At 44.4% G+C, this 19,264-nt stretch overlaps 1 protein-coding gene across 16 annotated transcripts in view; it reads left to right on the plus strand.

Moving 5' to 3' along the window:
* The window catches only part of PPFIBP2 (PPFIA binding protein 2), a 201,343-nt gene that overhangs the window by 94,978 nt on the left and 87,101 nt on the right, over positions 1-19,264 (plus strand). For 12 of the 16 annotated variants that reach the window (XR_004537596.1, XR_004537597.1, XM_033928355.1 and 9 more), the window contains 3 exons: positions 3,428-3,559; positions 11,235-11,426; positions 17,658-17,750. Coding sequence is in view for 14 of the 16 variants with exons in the window: in XM_033928355.1 (XP_033784246.1) it covers positions 3,428-3,559; positions 11,235-11,426; positions 17,658-17,750 (417 nt within the window). In the remaining 2 variants the exon portion in view is untranslated. The remainder of the gene's footprint in view (positions 1-3,427; positions 3,560-11,234; positions 11,427-17,657; positions 17,751-19,264) is intronic. The other 4 variants (XM_033928362.1, XM_033928364.1, XM_033928365.1 and 1 more) reach the window with 1 other exon arrangement.

A 19,264-nucleotide genomic window follows, 5' to 3' on the forward strand; every position in this document is an offset into this window, starting at 1 on the left:
GTCAACTGCTCCCCCATTGCCTCAGCTACATTAGACGGTTCATAGACAACGGCGCGAAAGACAAAAGCGCGCGCCGACAATTGAGCGCAGCGCGCGCCGCTCTAAATTACAGTTTTTAGGGGCTCCGACGGGGGGTTTTGTTGGGGAACCCCCCAAGTTTACTTAATAGACATCGCGCCGGCGTTATGGGGGGTTTGGGGGGTTGTAACCCTCCACATTTTACTGTAAACGGAACTTTTTCCCTAAAAACAGGGAAAAAGTGAAGTTTTCAGTAAAATGTGGGGGGTTACAACCCCACACCCCCCCCACAACGCCCCCACAACGTGGCGCGATGTCTATTAAGTAAAGTGGGGGGGGTTCCCCCCACGCCCCCCCATCAGAGCCCTAAAAACAGTAATTTTCTGCGGCACACATCTCCGCGCTGCGCTCAATTGTCTGCGCACGCCTTTGTCCCGGCGCGCTTTTGACCTGACACCACATTAGACAGATTGTGAGCCCACCGGGACAGGCAGGGGATTACGCTTGAGTACCTGTTTCTGAGCTCCCCTGGGAGAATAGCTTAGAAAATTCAATACATAAATAAATACAGGATTGCCCCCCTCAGGTCCTGATTCTGTAAAGTCTGCCTAACTCAATTGATCGATAGGCTTAATTTGTGCCGATATCGGCACTCGCCACCTCACAACTGGCTTCAATTGGGCTTAGTTGAAAGCTAGGCACCTAACTCAAAGAAACTTGATTCTGTAAAAAGTAGGCGTCTAGCCCAAAGCGACTACACTAAAAGTTGATGTGGTTAGGGGGGCGGATCGTGGGCGTGTTTTATAGTGAGGCGCCTCTTTGTGAATTAGGCCCCAATATCGACGCCTAACCTTTTAGGCAAATAAAACTGTAGCATAAATTGGGGTGCCTTAATATTAGGACACTGAGCCCCACCTATGCACGCTTTGGCGACACTAAGCATGATTCTATAACGGGTGCCTAAATTTTAGGCGGATTTTATAGAATTGGAGCTTCGATGTCTTCTAAGACCCTTCAAATTGGGGGGAAAAAAAGTTATGCAGTTGTTATCCACTGCTGGCCGCATTAATGGTTTCGAATATTGGTCGCATTGTAGATTTTAGAATGTTGGGGAGAATTTCTATACTGTGACGTTGGAAGGATCCAACCCAGCGCATAGCATAGCACAATTGGGCAGGTTAGAGTCTCATGCTCTAAAATGACTTTTTAAAAATTCTTATTTAGAAACATAGAAACATAGAAATAGACGGCCCATCTAGTCTGCCCACCCTAATGTCCCTCCCCTACCTTTGCCCTGTGAATAGATCCCATGTGCCGATCCCATTTGGCCTTAAAATCAGGCACGCTGCTGGCCTCAATCACCTGTAGTGGAAGACTATTCCAGCGATCAACCACTCTTTCAGTGAAAAAGAATTTCCTGGTGTCACCTCGTAGTTTCCCGCCCCTGATTTTCAACGGATGCCCTCTTGTTGTCGTGGGACCCTTGAAAAAGAAGATATCTTCCTCCGCCTTGATGCGGCCCGTAAGATACTTGAACGTCTCGATCATGTCCCCCCTCTCTCTGCGCTCCTCGAGCGAGTATAGCTGTAATTTGTCAAGCCGTTTTTCGTATGGTAGATCCTTGAGTCCCGAGACCATCCGGGTGGCCATTCTTTGCACCGACTCCAGTCTCAGCACATCCTTGCGATAATGCGGCCTCCAGAATTGCACACAGTATTCCAGGTGGGGCCTCACCATGGATCTATACAATGGCATAATGACTTCCGCCTTACGACTGATGAAACCCCTTCGTATGCAATGAGATGCTCCAAACCATCTGACATGATAGAATAGCGGTGTTGTGGCCTGTGCCTGGTGTTGCGCCAGAAGGGGGATGATAATCCATAGGACACAATGAGGCTTTACGAGGGTCAATGTATAGCAGAGCTACTCAAATGAGTTGATAGGCCAGTTGAGTTCTACTGCTACTACTTATCACTTATAGTGCTGAAAGGCGTACGCAGCGCTGTACATTCTGACATTTATAGATGGTCCCTGCTCGGAAGAGCTTACAATCTAACTTGGACAGACAGTCATGACGTATAGGGTTGGGGAGTTAGGAGCTTTCAGAATATCTCTATTGAATATACATACACTTCTCCCTCCGTATTTGCGGTTTCAGTTTTCGCGGTTTTGATTATTCACGGTTTTTTTAGCTTCCTGGTTCCTCCCCCCCAAATGACATCAGCTTGCGTAGAGAAATCGCTGATTCCAAGCGTTTACAGAGAAAATTGCCGATTCCCGGCACTTTCTTTACCGTGTGTTGTCTCTCCTTCAGGAACAGGCAAGGTCTCCCACCATGTTATTTGCGGTTTCACTATATTCACGATGGCTTTTAATAGAAAACAGCGAATAACATATGAAAAAAGTTATTTGCGGTTTTTCTGTATTTGCGGTTCTGTTAATCCCCTATTGCAGCGAATGCGGAGGGAGAAGTGTACACTACAAAGCAGGGTACAATTAACCAAATTACCTATCTCAAAAAGTATTTAATACATATAACTAGACAGGTTATATTATATGTATTGAATATACATGAGAGAGATTTGCATATAACAGAGATGACAGGCATGCAAATCTCTCTCATGCATATTCATTAGGGGTATCCTGAAAACCCAGCTGGCTTGTGGACCCATTTGAGTAGCCCTGGAGTATAATATGGGGTTACAATGGTGGTGGAAAGTAGCATGTCTTTGTGGTTTGCTATATTGTTATTTTTACTTATGCATGTTTTCTTATAAGCTGCATCGATTTCAGACGCATGGGCTGTAAATATTTTAAATACCCTCACTTCTTTATTTAAATGCATTGCATACCTTTCCCATTGTATACTGTACAGTGCACATGGCTAATGGATGGCTTATTTATGGAACTATGGTTAAAGTTAGCACAAGGGTGATGATGGCGACTGTTTAGGCTGAATTTGAATAGAGTGAGGCATCAGTGTAGGACAGTGGTCTCAAACTCAAACCCTTTACGGGGCCACATTTTGGATTTGTAGGTACTTGGGAGGGCCGCAGAAAAAATAGTAAATGTCTTATTAAAGAAATGACAATTTTGCATGAGGTAAAAACTCTTTATAGTTTATAAATCTTTCCTTTTGGCTAAGTCTTAATAATAATATTGTCATTTATAGCTAAATAGACATATTATCAAGAAACTGTTTTATTTTACTTTTGTGATTATGATAAACATACCGAGGGCCTCAAAATAGGACCTGGCGGGCCGCATGTGGCCTCCGGGCCATGAGTTTGAGACCACTGGTGTAGGAGTTAAGAAGGTTCATGTCACACTGACCCTTCATCAGTTATGGTATGGTTCATACTCTTTTGTTTTACTTTGCCAAGTTAAATTCAGTCATTTCCTACAGGAGTTGCTAAGCCGAACATCCCTTGAGACTCAGAAGCTGGACCTCATGACTGAAGTTTCAGACCTGAAGATAAAGTTGGCTGGCCTAGAAAAGGAGCAGAATGACTGCGAGGAGAGACAGAGCAAAGTGGAGGTTGGTGGTGCTGAATGCCTCGTTTAAACATTTTGGCACTTGTGTCCTTATATTGCTGATAAAAAAAAAAAAAATCAGACAGCACACCTGCTCCTGTGTTTATGGAGTTCTTCCTCGACCCTTTTCCAGAGAATGAAGGAAAGATTTCCTGTCTAAACTGACACCTCTAACTTTAAAAGGTACCAAATACAAAGAGGAAAAATTGTATATATGGTTTTAGCAGCTGCAGTGCACAGTGTTATGGTAGTATGCAGTAGAGAATGACATGGGGACAAATTTTCCCCCGTGGGAGCTCATTTTCCCGTCCCATCCCAGCGAGTTCTTTGCCTGTCCCTGCCCCATTCCTGCAAGCAAGCTCCGTCCTCATCTGCGCAAGCATCAAACACTTTAAAATCATAAGTAGCAACATTCTAGAGCTGAGATTGTGATGTCATAATGCCTCATTCCACCAATGCCTAAGCTCCGTCCTCATCTGCATAAGCCTCAGACACTTTAAAATCATAAGTAGCAACATTCTAGAGCTCAGATTGTGATGTCATAATGCCTCATTCCACCAATGCCTAAGCTCCGTCCTCATCTGCACAAGCCTCAAACACTAAAATCATAAGTAGCAACATTCTAGAGCTGAGATTGTGATGTCATAATGCCTCATTCCACCAATGCCTAAGCTCCGTCCTCATCTGCACAAGCCTCAGACACTTTAAAATCATAAGTAGCAACATTCTAGAGCTCAGATTGTGATGTCATAATGCCTCATTCCACCAATGCCTAAGCTCCGTCCTCATCTGCACAAGCCTCAAACACTAAAATCATAAGTAGCAACATTCTAGAGCTCAGATTGTGATGTCATAATGCCTCATTCCACCAATGCCTCATCTGCACAAGCCTCAGACACTTTAAAATCATAAGTAGCAACATTCTAGAGCTGAGATTGTGATGTCATAATGCCTCATTCCACCAATGTCTAAGTTCCATCCTCATCTACACAAGCCTCAAACACTTTAAAATCATAAGTATCAACATTCTAGAGCTGAGATTATAATGTCATAATGCCTCATTCCACCAGTGCCGAAGCACTGTCCTCATCTGCATAAGCCTCAAACTCCTCAAAATCATAAGTGTTCAAGGCTTCTGCAGTTAAGGCAGATCTTACAGGAATGGGGCAAGGACAGGGACAGTGATAAAACAAGCAGGGACAAATGAATGATCTAAAATCTCAGAAGGTGGATAATGTGCCATATAAAGAACCAATAGCATTCTATATATTGTGTTCATAACTAGTCTTGCCAAAACTCCCAGTACTTACACGGCTTATTTGATAGACAGTAACTTTCTTACCGGAATGTGGGACTCAAAGACGCATGGCAAGTTGCCCAAAGAGCTTCAAAATTAGCACGCAAGTCCTGTGAGATTTAAAATGATCATCAGGTTACGTAGCACATGAAAGTCCATGTTTTGTTTTGTTTTTAACCCGGGTAACGTATTAGTCCTTACAAGATTGCACTTGGATTAGAGTTAGTTCATTACTATTTGTCCCAGATTGGAGTTGGATTAAAGTTGTTGCAATACTGTGTGTGTCCCGGCAGGTTTCAGTTGGATTAGAGCAGTGTTTCCCAAGTTGATCCTGGAGTAGCTCCTTGCCAGTGGCGTAGTAAGGGGGGGGTGGTCTGCTCTGGGCTCCATGTTGGAGGGGGCACCAATACCCCTCCTCTTTTCCACCCTCACGCCTCTTCCCATTCTTCCCTTCCACGTGCGCGCCTCCCCTTCTCCTATACCTCTAGTTGAAGTTGTTATTCGCAGCGGTCAACAACTTTGTGACCCCTGTCGGCTCTCCCGGGTACTATGCACAGGAAGTGACATCAGAGGGAGAGCTGAAGAGGTTGCGAGGAGCACATTGTTGACCACTGTGAGCAACAACTTCAACCAGAAGTATGGGGGAAGGAAAGAGGAGGGCGGGGTGACAGGGGAGGAGGGAAGGAGCAGGGGGGGGGTGCCATGCATGGCAGATGGGAGCAGGGGGGGGTGGAGATGAGGGCAGTGGAGGAGCATCACCGCCGCGGGCACCTCTAACCCTCACTACGCCACTGCCCCTTGCCAATCAGGTTTTCAAGATATCCACAATGAATATGCATGAAATCTATTTGCATACACTGCCTCCATTGAATGCAAATCTCTTCCCTGCATATTTATTGTGGATATCCTGAAACCTGACTGGCAGGGAGTACAATGGATTAAAGTTGATGCCTTACAGCATGTGTCCTGGCAGGTTGGCATTGTTGGCATTTTGGAAGCTTGTCTATGTTTATTGGTATTTATAGATTGCTGTTCGATAAATCATCATAGCGGTTTGCAATAGTACAAAACAGAAAGAAAAGAACTGCATCATCAATAGGAAAGTAAAAATTCGAAAAAATAATGAATTACAGAGTAAAATTCTAATGAAAATAAAAAAACAGAATTAGAAAAACCTTAAAAGCAGCAGCTTCAAATCTTTTCCTCAGTGTTTGTGCCAATATGATACTAACCTCCTCTTTTACTTAGGTGCGCTAATCAAATTAGCATGCGCTAAATGCTAACGCATGCGTGTTAGTCTATGGACGTGTTGGCGTTATCGCACGCTAATCGGCTAGCGCACCTTTAGTAAAAGAGGGCTTAAATCGCCTGTAATGGAAAAAGAGCAATCAAGGATATGCTAATTCCATTACATTAGGGATTTCTATTCCGCCATTACCTTGCGGTTCAAGGCGGATTACAAAAGAATTATCAAGGATGTATTACAAAAAGATATTACAAAGAGATATCTGGTCATTTTCAAGGAGAGTAAGAAATGAGCATGGCTAGTTGTTTAGGTGGGGGGGCTTTTGTGAGAGGCGGGATTTGAAACTTGCGGTGTTATTTCTTTTTTTTCAGGGATTTCTTGAAGAGTATTGTCTTTATTTCTTTTCTAAAAGTCTTGTAGTCGAGGGATGCCATCAGTAGATTGGCGATTTGGTTGTCTAGTTTGGCTGCTTGAGTGGCTAGGAGGCCATCATATAGTTTTTTTCCGTTTAACCTCCTTGATTGGGGGGGGTGAATGGGGTGTGAGTTTTCCTATGTCTGGTTGAGGTGTTGTTGATGAGGCGGTTGTTCAGGTAGTTTGGGCTGTCTCCATATAAAGTCTTGAATAGTAAACAGTAGAATTTAAATTGTATTCTTGCTGGGATTGGAAGCCAATGCGATTTGAGATGTGCTTCTGTAATGTGGTCATGTTTCTTCAATGAGTAGATGAGTCTTAGTGCTGTGTTTTGGATAATTTGTAGTTGTTTTGTTATTGTTGCAGGGGAGGTAGAGGATATTACAGTAGTCTAGTTGGCCTAGTATTATGGATGGTACTATGAGCTGGAATTGTGTTTTCTCGAAGAATTTCCGAACTTGTCTTAAGTTTCTCATGACTGAGAATGATTTCTGTATTGTTTTATTGATTTGCGGTTGCATGGTGCAGCATCTGTCGATTGTTACTCCTAGTAATTTTAGAATGGGTTGTATGGGGTAGTTGATTGCGTTGATTTCAATGTTGGTTATGGTTGGTATTTTGTTATTTTCGAGGAGGATGAGGTTTGTTTTGTCTGGGTTCAATTTCAGTTTGTGATTTTTCATCCAAGTCGCTACTGTTTCTAAATTTAATATATGAGAATTCACTGCCTAATTCCAGTTGGCAAAGAATTCCATAGATAGGGTACGGAAGCGAAAAAAGCAGAATTACATTTAGAGGTTAATCTCACTAAGTGGACTGAAGGCAGAGATAATTGATGACCCTAAGTGGGTTTTGGGTGACGTGAAGGCAATCGCCATTTATGCCTGGTTTGTGTATGGTATGTGAGTAAATTTGCATTGACGACTTTTTGAGCTGGTGCTTCACTTCATTCCGCTGTAAATTCTGCAGCTTTTATGGGGCAAGTGGCGGATGTTTTTGATTTTTACTAGTACGTCTTGTGACTCGGTCTTCTGATTGCGCAACTTTTAATAGGAGAGTTAGTTACTTTAACACAGATGCTGCAGGCATAGTTCGACTCTGATGCAGATGAAGTGCTGTAACACGGCCCACGTTGCATCCCCTAACTTAAATAGCACCTTTTGAATAAAGAACTCTTTTTTTTTAAGGACCTGAGCATGGTGACCTTTTCGGTATTATTCGGACCCTTTGGTTATCACCATATGTTTTGTATAAAATACGCTCTTCAGTTTCTGAAGCCTGAGGACAGAAATGGAAAGTATTTTAGTAATCAACGATCTGTAAGTTTGATTGGACATTTTGTTTTATTAAAGTAATTTCTTGTCTTTGAAAGCTGAAGCGTATCCAAAAGGTTGTGTAGTGATAAAACCACAAGGAGGTCTCCCTGTATTTATTTACTTATATGAGGGCATATTGTGGACATCTGTATGTCATTTCGAACTTGAGTTGATATTCATCCAATCAGTACTCAGTGTTTTCCTGACTGCTATCGGCATTATATAAACAAAAAACGGGAAAGAAGAATTTGCCTCAATAATATCGCAGAAACCCAGAAACAAGAGGCAAAGGAGATGTCAAAATATCAACCAAGGGAAATACTTTATTGAGTCAATAATAAAATACTATAAAAATAGACACAGTCTATAGTGTAATGTCCTTTTTGATGTGAGTATAACTGAATCTAGGTCATGCCTAGATTGTCCCAACTAGGATCCCAGTTTCGGCATCCGTAGATGCCTTCATCAGGGGATGAATGGACACTGCCATGAATGAGGGACAGCAAAAATTGGCAGGTTGTTGACGGTTGTCGGTTTCCTGTCGGTTTTTGCTGTCCTTGGCCTAATATACCGGCACCTAATTTGAATTAGGAGCCACTGGGCATGATTCTAGAAGCAACGCCTAGTAGTAGATTGACAACTTCGCCAAATAGCACATAAGAGTTAGGCGTTGTTGATAGAATCAGGCCCTTAGGCCCGTATTCTGTAAACAGCGCTGCAGTGGTAGGCGCCTGGATCGCATCTGCTGTCTCCTAACTTAATTGCTTTAATTGGCGTTAATCGGCGCCGTAATGGACCGTGCCATTTAAAACCAATTAAAGTCTTGTTAAAATAAAGTTGGCACCATTTGGAGTAGGCGCTGGAATCCTGCAGAATGGTATCTAGCGACGTCTAAGGTCAAAGTAGGCATGGAGAGGGGCGGAAATGACCTTAGGCCCAATTCTCCCAAAAAAACTTAAGCGCCGGTAATATAGGCCTTTAAAATCCTACATTACCAGCGCCTAAGTTTTTTTTCTTTGGCGCCGCTAGCCCTGATTCTGTTAACGATGCCTAAGCATGACTGACGTGCAGCTTGCGCCATTTTTCAAGGCTGGTTTGGGCACCATTAATAGAATCTGGGCCTTAGTGCCGATGAAAATAACCAGCTAACACTGAACTGGGGGATGATCTGGGGGCAAAGTCGTGCATAACTAGGACCGAGTAAAAATTAGTCCTATCTTTGACCCCCATTATGGTTTTTTATTGCAGGCTGCTGCGGTAATAGTTTCAAGTTTAAGTTTCACATTTTATTTTAGTTTGATGAATCACTTATTTAATATTACTAAGCGAGGTACAGAATTGATAAAAATATAAACATCTATTTAGACATACAATTTAGAATTTAAAATACACTTCTCCCTCGTTATTTGCAGGGGATAGGGGAGAGCCAGACCGTGAATGGCGAAAAACCGCGAATATCCGGCTCTGACCCATCCCCGCCTCCCTTCCGCCTTCCCCTGGCATCCCGGCCTTACCTGGTGGTCTAGCTGGTTTTCGGGGCAGGAGCGATCTTCTTATGCTCCTGCCCCGTGCAGATAGCCATTAGGAAATGGCTGTGGGGAGTTCCCGTAGTCCCTTGAAAAATGGCGCCAGCTGCTCGAGACTATGGGAACTCCCCACAGCCATTTCCTAATGGCTATCTGCACGGGGCAGAAGCGTAGGAAGATCGCTCCTGTCCCGAAAACCAGCAGGTAAGGCCGGGATGCCGGGGGGAAGACAAAAATATGGGGGTTTTTTCCCTCCTCCCCCCCAAAAAAAAATCACGATTATGTGAAATCGCGAGTAGGGAAACCGCGAATGGGGAGGGGGAAGTGTAATGGGTTAGACAAATAAATTTACAGACCGACTAATACACAAGGTAAGAAGGAAAAGAACTACAATTCAATGTTTTAAAGTATAGAGGAGAACCATTTATGGAAAAAAACAATAGGGAGGGAAAAGTGCAATCAAAGAAGAAAACTAATAGAAAGTTTGAACATAATTTAAAAATTAAAACATCTTTTAAAAGAAAACTCTTTAAATAACTTTTAAAACGGCTCTGACACTCATAGAATTCCTATGAGTAGGGTTACCAGATGTCATGTCCAGGGGTCCAGATGGCATTTTGTCCGGGTTTTGAAAAGCTTGGAATAAATCACTGTCGGGCAGGAGCGCATGCGCAGACGCCACTCAATGATATCACAAGCACACCTGCATGCATGTCTCATCGCATTGCATGTGCAGATGTGCTCCAGCCCGACGAGAGCAGGCAGCAGGGGGCGGTGCTAGGGTGGGATTGCGGGCATGGATGGGTGGAACTGGAGGGCCTGGGGGGAGGGGCAGGCCTAGGGGGTCCAGATTTTCCAAACGGAAAATCTGATAACCCTACTTATGAGCATCGGAGCTTTTACTGCAGCAGCCTGCGATTAAAAAACAAAATCCCTAACGCAGCTTGATAAAAGGGCGGCTTTTATGCGGTAACCCTGTAGCTAATTAGGTTCTGAATATCGCACTTAACTGGCCATACATTAGCCAGCTCCGGAAACCCGGAAATTCAATGCTGATGCCCAGACATGTCCCGGAATTGAATTTCTGGGTTTAATGTTAGCAGTAGTCAACAAAAGGCTGATTGCCGCCGACTGAATGGTGACGGGATAATCGCGCGCCAGACACCAGCGCGCAGACAATCCAGCGCTGACAATTCAGTGCAAGAAAGAAGCGCGCCGCCGAAAGCCGCAGAAAAACTTATTTTTAAAGAGCTACGCCGGGGGCGTGGGGGGGGGAAAACCTCCCACTTTAATGCATAGTGTTCGCGCTGCCGTTGGGGGGGTGTGGGGGGTGCAAACCCCCCCCCATTGTAGAGAAAACGGAACTTTTTCAGGAAAAGTTCCGTTTTCTCTACAATGTGGGGGGTTGCGCCCCCCACGCCCCCCCAACGGCAGCGCGAACACTATGCACACACCCCTGTCGGAGCTCTTTAAAAATAAGTTTTTCGGCGGCGTGCTTTTTTCTTGCGCTGAATTGTCAGCGCTGGATTGTCGGCTTGCTGGTGTCTTGCACGCCACTGACTATGAACTGATTGAATATCGGCCCTGTAGTTCATAAGGTAGGAGAAATATCCATAAAGACAGAGTGAAATGGGCGAGTAAATGCATTACTGAACCAAAGCTGACTTTCTGTACTTAACAACAAAAAGAAAAATCCCCTGGAGTTGCCTTGAGCACCTCCCTCTTGCTTTTCCTTTCCCTCTGATGAGAACGGATTGATTCACACAGGTTTTGAATGCAGCATTTTCTCCCTCTGCTAACTTTTACCTTTTTTTTTTTTTTCTCCTTATTGTTCCCTTTCGTTTTCTTTGTCACCTGCTGTGTCTCTTCCCTTTTTGCAGTCAGTGTTGAGTCTGATCCGTGAGCTGCAGGAGCAGATGCGCAGCCTGCAGCAGGAGATCAATAGTAAATTCCAGGAGAGAGAGCCCCAAGATAGCAAACCTGCCACAGATGCCCTGGACAACACTAGCCCAGTAATAGAGGTCCCCCAACAGGAGGAATTTCCCCAGAGTGGCATGGAGCGCGCAGGAGAAGTATATCAGAGCATGAGTCTGTGCAGTGTCTCTTGCAGCTTGATGAAATTAATATGCACGAACAAGAAGTTCCCTGTGGAGCATGCAGTTGCTAATCATTTCTCTGGGGTGTTTTTCTTTAAAGGCATGAATATGATCCATAAATGGACTAGATCAAGGGGTAGCTGGTAAACAAGAAGAAACTGGAGGTGCATTCAGTGGTGTAGGGAGGGCGAGAGGTGTTCGGGGAGGTGGGGCCCCCACCCCCTCGTCAACATCCTCCCCTGATCCACCTGCCACGTGTTCTCCCCCTCCTAGTTGAAGTCGTTGCTCGCGGCAGTCAACAACCTCATCGGTTCTCCCTCTGACATCACTTCCTGTGCGCGGCACCTGGAAGTGATGTTGGCGGGAGAGCAGACAAGAAAAATAAACTTTGGCTAATTATGCTCAAGTCCTCCAGTGAAATCCAAGATGTTAAGATTTAGCGAGCACAAAAGGAAAATATATTAAAGATTAATACTAGATATAGAGCTGAGCACGAAGGTGCATATTTCATTTTACTAGGGCTCAAGTTTTTTCCATCTCCAAGCAGGATAACGACAAAAAAGTTGTCTACTGACTTGGCTCAAAAAAAAAGACATATTTAACACCTCTGTCATAGGTTTCTTAATCATAAAGTTGGTGTAGTTTTGTCTCCCATTAAAACTTTGTGGCCGCAAACGTCAAGGGCGGCAGAATACCTTTCTGGTTGGAGGGGCCAACAAACCCATCTCTGCTCTCTAGTTATTGATCCTCTGTTGGGCAAAATATTGGTGGGACCATGGTTCCCCTGGCCACCCTATTTTTCTGCTTTTGGCTATGGCACCCTATCTCGGGGGTTACAGTGCTGTAATGTTTGCAGTTATTATTAGGAATGTTGGCATAAAATAAATACATGGCAGCTTGTGATAGGAAGTTTGGAGTCTTGGAGGGTTTGAGCACCTTCTGAAGGGCCAGCTATTGTATATACCTGAATATATGGCCCAAAAACGGGGGTCTCGGTTTATATTAGAGTCTTCCCCTCCGCCACTGCAGCAACCCCCCTGAACTGGCTGGGATCAGCGCCGCCCATGCTCCAACCCCCACCAGAACATCAACTACTACTCCCTCCCTCCCTCCCAAGCCAGAGGAATACCCGCACCCCCACCTGACCTAATTAACCAGTGCCTAGTGACTTCTAAATGAACTACGCCTATTCTCTGCCCCCCTAACCACACCTACTTTTCAGATAGGCATCATCAGATGTCAGAGAGAGAGACGTCAGAGGATGCCTTGACATGGGCATCACTAGGTCCTAAGAGTTCCATGTGGAGCTCTTTAATTGGTGATTTAATTTTTTTTTTTTGATTGGATGAAAACTGGCGTGGTCAATTACCACACCAATTAAGCCAATTAAAAAAAAAAGTTTTGCACAGATTCCGAAGTTAGGTGTCGCTAGGCGTCCTTGATTAGGGTGCCTAATATATGCACCTTATACAGAATCTGACCCCGAGTGCCAATTCTTGAGTGACATAGGCCCAGATTCTGTATTGTGCAACGCAATTGTTTAACAAGCTAATCAGCGCTGGTAATTGGCAATTAATCTAATCTACAATAGGGCAGAGTACGGTACTGGGGTTCAAGAAAGGATTGGACAATTTCCTGCTGGAATAGGGGATAGAAGGGTCTAGATAGAAGATTACTGTGCAGGTCCTGGACCTGTTGGGCCGCCGCGTGAGCGGACTGCTGGGCGCGATGGACCTCGGGTCTGACCCAGCGGGGGCAGTGCTTATGTTCTTATGTGACGTACAATTCTGGTGTTAAGCAAACAGATAAGGGAGAAAGGAGACATTAAGAAGGAGGAGGAGAGGGAGGGGTGAAGACACTGCTACGGGGAAGCAAAAAGGAGATATTTGAAGTACGGCTTACATTGGATAAGCATTGAGGAGATATTAGAAATACAGTTTACATTGGAGCGAGGAAGAGATCTTTGAGTTCGAACAAGCTGTTGATTGTCAATGGAGTATTTTGTCTCGAAGAGAAGAGTCTAGTTTCTTTCGAAATCCGAGATAGCACTAATTGGAAATTACACGTACAACTTTTCTAAGTGCATTTCTGTAAAGTGCTGTGGGTAAATTCTAGTGTGTGAATCTCAAAAGGGGGTGTGACCAGGGAAGGAGCTTGGGTGGAAGTTAGGCACACTGTTATAGACTACACCTGATCCACACACATCTTAGGCCTAAATGGGCAAGCCAAAATGTTAGCCATGCATACGGGTGCTAAACTTGAGTTTATATATGGCGAGTTCCTTTTATAGAATCGCGCTAAGTGCCGTTCTGGTCGGCACTGATTTCTTAGGTGCCGTATATAAAATTTGGGGGAAAGTGGCTAATGAGATTTTACCTCTTCAGAGATTGAAATTAGTATAATGAATCAAGAATCGTCTCAAAAGGAGATGTTCTTTTACAGCAGTGGTTCCCAAACCTGTCCTGGAGGACTCCCAGGCCAGTCGGGTTTTCAATATAGCCCTAATGAATATGCATGACAGAAATTTGCATATAATGGAGATGCCAAGAATGCAGATCTGCTCCATACATATTCATTGAAAACCCGACTGGCCTGGGGGTCCTCCAGGACAGGTTTGGGAACCACTGTTTTACAGTCTATATTCTCCCAATCCCTCTGCACAAGCCGGAACATGCATCGTTCCAAAATGAAGCTGTCTTGATTTTTTTTGTTGCAAGAATATGTGTAAATTCCAGTGTTCTAAACATTTATCCGTGTTATGTGGACACACATTCATCAGTGACCACGTTCTGGCTTCAAGCTGTTCTGTAAGTATGCACCGATATTTGATGCAGTGGTGTAACTAGAGGTGGGCCTGGGTGGGCACAGACCCACCCATTTTTGGTATAGGCCTACCCAGAAGCGGCACCGTGGTGTCCTGGCATCTGCTCTCCTATCCCTCGAGCCTGTCCCTCCCCCGGTATACCTTACGTGCATCCCTGGCAACTGCAGCAACTCATTTTTTGCTGCCAACGCTGGCCCCAAAGGCATCCCTCTGCTGCAACCTGCCAAACAGGAAGCAAAATCGGCGAGGATGGGACGCAACATTTCTGCGGACAGCAGAAGAGTTTGCTGCAGGTGCTAGGGATGCATGTACGATATACCGGGGAGTGACGGGCTTGAGGGATGGAAGGGCAGATGCCGGCATGCCATAGAGAAGAGAGGGGAGAGATGTCGGAGGGGTGTAAATAAAACCTTTTAAAAAAATTTTTTTTATTATCTTCGAGAAAGGGGGTTGTGGAAGGGCCCATCCAAAATACTGGGACTGGCCAAGGCACCGATTCGATGACACCCACTTTGCCTTGGATCAGTAGCATGGAATGTTTGCTACTATTTGGGGTTTTTTTTTTGGCAGGTACTAGTGACCTGGATTGGCCACCGTGAGGACGGGCTACTGGCCTAGATGGACCATTGCTCTGACTCAGTAATGGCTATTATGTTCTTATGTGCGTGTTCACATGAGTGAGGTTTAGACAGAGCAGGGTCAGCGCAAATACTTTAATCTATGCGCATACCTTCACAGTCTAGGAGCGAAAACCTAGACCACCTCTATGGATGATGTGAGTGCTCATGAATAAAATATAGGCACCTATTTGTTCTGTTAGATTAGTATTCCAAGGCAAGGCAAATCATAGGTTGCATACGCAGGAGTTTTGTCAGCCGTAAGCCTGAAGTCATTATGCCATTGTATAGATCCATGGTGAGGCCCCACCTGGAATACTGTGTGCATTTCTGGAGGCCGCATTACCGAAAGGATGTGCTGAGACTAGAGTCGGTCCAGAGAATGGCCACCCGGATGGTCTCGGGACTGAAGGATCTCCTGTACGAAGAACGGTTAGATAAATTACAGCTATACTCGCTCGAGGAGCGCAGAGAGAGGGGGAGACATGATCGAGACGTTGAAGTATCTCACGGGCTGCATCGATGCAGAGGAGGATATCTTCTTTTTCAAGGGTCCCACGGCAACAAGAGGACATCCGTGGAAAATCAGAGGCGGGAAACTGCGCGGTGACACCAGGAAATTCTTTTTCACCGAAAGGGTGGTGGATCGCTGGAATGGTCTTCCACTTCAGGTGACTGAGGCCAGCAGCGTGCCTGATTTTAAGGCCAAATGGGATTGACACGTGGGATCTATTCACAGAGAAAGGTAGGGGAGGGTCATTGGGGTGGGCAGACTAGATGGGCCCTGGCCCTTATCTGCCGTCTATTTCTATGTTTCTATGTTTCTTTGATGGAAAGTAGTCGCCCAGGTACCTACTTTTATTTTACAGAATATGCCTCCAATAGGCACATTCTTCACGCCTAAAATTAGCCCCGCCTTTCTCGGCTTGTTCTTGTAGCGCTGTGAAGAAACGGGGGACGGGATTGCAGCGAGGCCTTGTATTGAGTTCCCTAGATTTTCAGGCTGTGAAGCGCAGCTAAAATCCTTCCACAAGGTATTACGAGAAACAAAGGCCAAGCGATCTGGCTTACGATAAATGTTTGGAAGTATTAAAGATAGTCGTGTTTCTGGCATCTAGTCAACGAACGCTCTCTGGGAGAGTAAAGCTTTAGGCTATTTTCCTTCTCGTGTCCTATGATATAATACGTCAGCAGCTGACAATCCTGTGTCTAAATTTGCACTCAAAAGCAAGCATTAATGCTCTGTTCATATAAAATACTATCCTAGAGCGGAAGTAATAGTGGAACACTCCCCCCTGCATGAACTCGTGTATCTAATCTAGAAACAGAACATACGATGGCAGATAAAGACCACAAGACCCACCACGTCTGCCTGTTTTCCTTTTCTGTTTCCATCCTGCACGCCCTACTCGAGCTGCCTAGCCACAGCTAATGTCCTTTATACTTATCCCATGCTTGTACTGTACTGTAAAGATGAGCCTAAAAATTTGGTTTCCCCTTTTCCTTGCCCCTTCCTCGTAGGACGTACATATTCACAAGTGAGTGTTTTTAACTGCTTTTTTTTTTTTTTTTTTTTTTAATAATTTCTCATTGTTTATTCCTTACTATCATTATTAGTTCAATATGAATTTGTTTTGTGCATGCCATGGTGTGAATGAACCTCACTTTTAAACCTGGCTCTGCTGGCCACATCGCAGTTTCAGATTTGCAGGTGAGGCCTGCAGACCTCTTTGTGGCAGGGGCATAGCAGTGGGGTTGCCCACCCACACTGCAGTCACAGGCCACCAGCAACAGCTCTTACACGTTGCCAGCGGCTGACCCGGAAGCCTTTCCTCTGATGCATCAGAGGGAAGGCTTCCGGGTCAGCTGCCGACCGTATGTAGGAGCTGCTGCCGGTGAGCTGAAGAAATCTGCACAGGCTGGGGGTTTGGAAGGGAGGGAAAAAGAGAAGCTGCATGGGCTGGGGGGTGGGAACAGAGGGAAAGAGAGATGCTGCTTTACAGGCTGGGGGGGGGGGAGTGGGAAGGGAGGGAAAAAGAGAGAGATGTCCAGGTTGGGCTCAGGCCTGCCCACACAGCAACCACAGGATGCCAGCAACGGTTTCTACATGCTGCTGGCAGCTGACCCGGAAGCCTTCCCTCTGATGCATTTGCGTTTTTGTGCGTCAGAGGGAAGGCTTCTAGGTCAGCCGCTGGCAGTGTGTAGGAACCACTGCCAGCGACCTGAAGAGAAATGCTACACAGGTTGTGGTGTGTGGGAAGGAAGGGAAAAAGAAAGGCTGCAAGGGAAGGGAGGGAGAGAGAGAGGCTGCTGCACAGGCTGGGGGGGAAGGGAGAGAAAAAGAGAGAGAGAGAGAGAGATGCCCTCCCAAAATTGACTGTTTGGCTACGTCACTGCTTTGTGGTTCTTCACAAGCACTCTGATTAAAGAAAATTGTAATGTTATGAATAAAGATATGGGATAGAAAGCGGGAGCTTACTTTGTTAGTAACTGAATTAGGTGATGACTTGCTTGCCGGTATTCTGCATTACTTTTTAGTACAGTGGTATTTGTTGTTTTGTGTTCATTATTATCATTGTACATCGCTTTGACCTGTCTTTTACAGGAAAGGTGATATAGAAAGTTTAAAATAAACATTGCTGTTTGTCCTGCATGAACCTGTACAATTGCTCTAGCCTTCTTTTTTTAAAAACTTTTAAATAAAATAGGTAGACAATCGGGCCTTCTCCTGTTAATTAGCGTCCTTTGTCTTTTTTTCTTTGATAGGGATTACTACAGGAACTCAAATCACTTAAATTTAAGGTGGAAGAGCTGGAAAATGAAAGAGCCCAATATGAGTGGAAATTAAAAGCAACCAAGGTAAGCAGTACTTCTGCCACTCACTGGATAGAGAGAGGTTTGTGTCCTGCCGCCATGCTAGGTGGGAGGTATTTCTCTGCAAATTGACACTTACCTGCATCTGCTGTAGTTCATTCACAGCTTTAAATGTGCTTTGCTGATATTAGTTGATAAGTAATTAGTAGTTTTGAATATTTAATAAAAACTTTACTGCTTTTACTGAGGAGTAGGTCTGAGTAGCTTACAATAAAAATAAAGAATATTAAATACAGTTAAAGATAGAAAGAACACCCTAAAATCAATAGGAAAGACACAGAATAAATGACTAATCATTAAAGTAAATAGCAGGAGATCCCACTCGAACCACAATGTCCAAAACTAAGCATTTTAATGTTCCTCTAGGTTGTGTTCTGTTGTACATCATCTTTTGCTCATTTGGTCTATGTTTGCTTATATGTCTCTGTTTTTCTCTTTATTTTATATTAACCATTCCCTCACCCCTTTCAAATGATGGCAGTACACCCAAGTAACCAAAGAATCTCTCCTATAAGATTATCCAACCTTCTTTCCTTTCCCTCCCAAAAGCTTAAAACATCACCTCCCTGATTATCTTCAGGCATTGATAGTCCAGACAGAGAGATGCCACTGTATAGACTCGATTTAAGATTATCAGATTGTTTAACACTTTAATTGGCAGATGGTGAGTTGGCTGCTTTACGTAACTTGATATTGAACGAGAGCAACGGTGCCAAGTAGCAGTAATTTGGAAATGTAGTTCTCCTATAAGAGCCATGGAAAACACATGTTGCTTCTGAGCAACAAAGCCAGATAAAGGGTTAAAAACAGCAAGGCTTGATCATTCACGTTGTGCACTATATTGCCTAGTAATTTTGCTATAAGATTTTGGAAAAGAGACGGCTGAGGGGGGGGATATGATTGAAGTCTACAAAATCCTGAGTGGAGTAGAACAGGTACAAGTGGATCGATTTTTGACTAGGGGACATTGGATGAAGTTACAGGGAAATACTTTTAAAACCAATAGGAGGAAATATTTTTTCACTCAGAGAATAGTTAATCTCTGAAACGTGTTGCCAGAGGATGTGGGAAGAGCGGATAGCGTAGCTGGTGTTAAGAAAGGTTTGGACAAGTTCCTGGAGGAAAAGTCCATAGTCTGTTATTGAGAAAGATACGGGGGAAGCCACTGCTTGCCCTGGATCGGTAGCATGGAATGTTGATATTCTTTGGGGGTTCCAGAATCTTATTATGCTTTGGGATTACGGAATCTTGCTTATTCTTTGAGATTCTGCATGGAATCGTGATACTCCTTGGGTTTTGGCCAGCTACTAGTGATCTGGATTGGCCACTGTGAGAACGGGCTACTGGGCTTGATGAACCATTGGTCTGACCCAGTAAGGCTAGTCTTATGTTCTTATGAATATGAAGAAATTTATACAACAGTTTCAGTAAGCTTTGCCCACTTTGTAACTTCTATGTGCGTTGACCAACTGGTATGGATTCTAACATGTAGTCCCATA

The sequence above is a fragment of the Geotrypetes seraphini genome, chromosome 19 (genome assembly GCF_902459505.1).
Source record: "Geotrypetes seraphini chromosome 19, aGeoSer1.1, whole genome shotgun sequence".
Classification (NCBI taxonomy): Eukaryota; Metazoa; Chordata; class Amphibia; order Gymnophiona; family Dermophiidae; genus Geotrypetes; species Geotrypetes seraphini.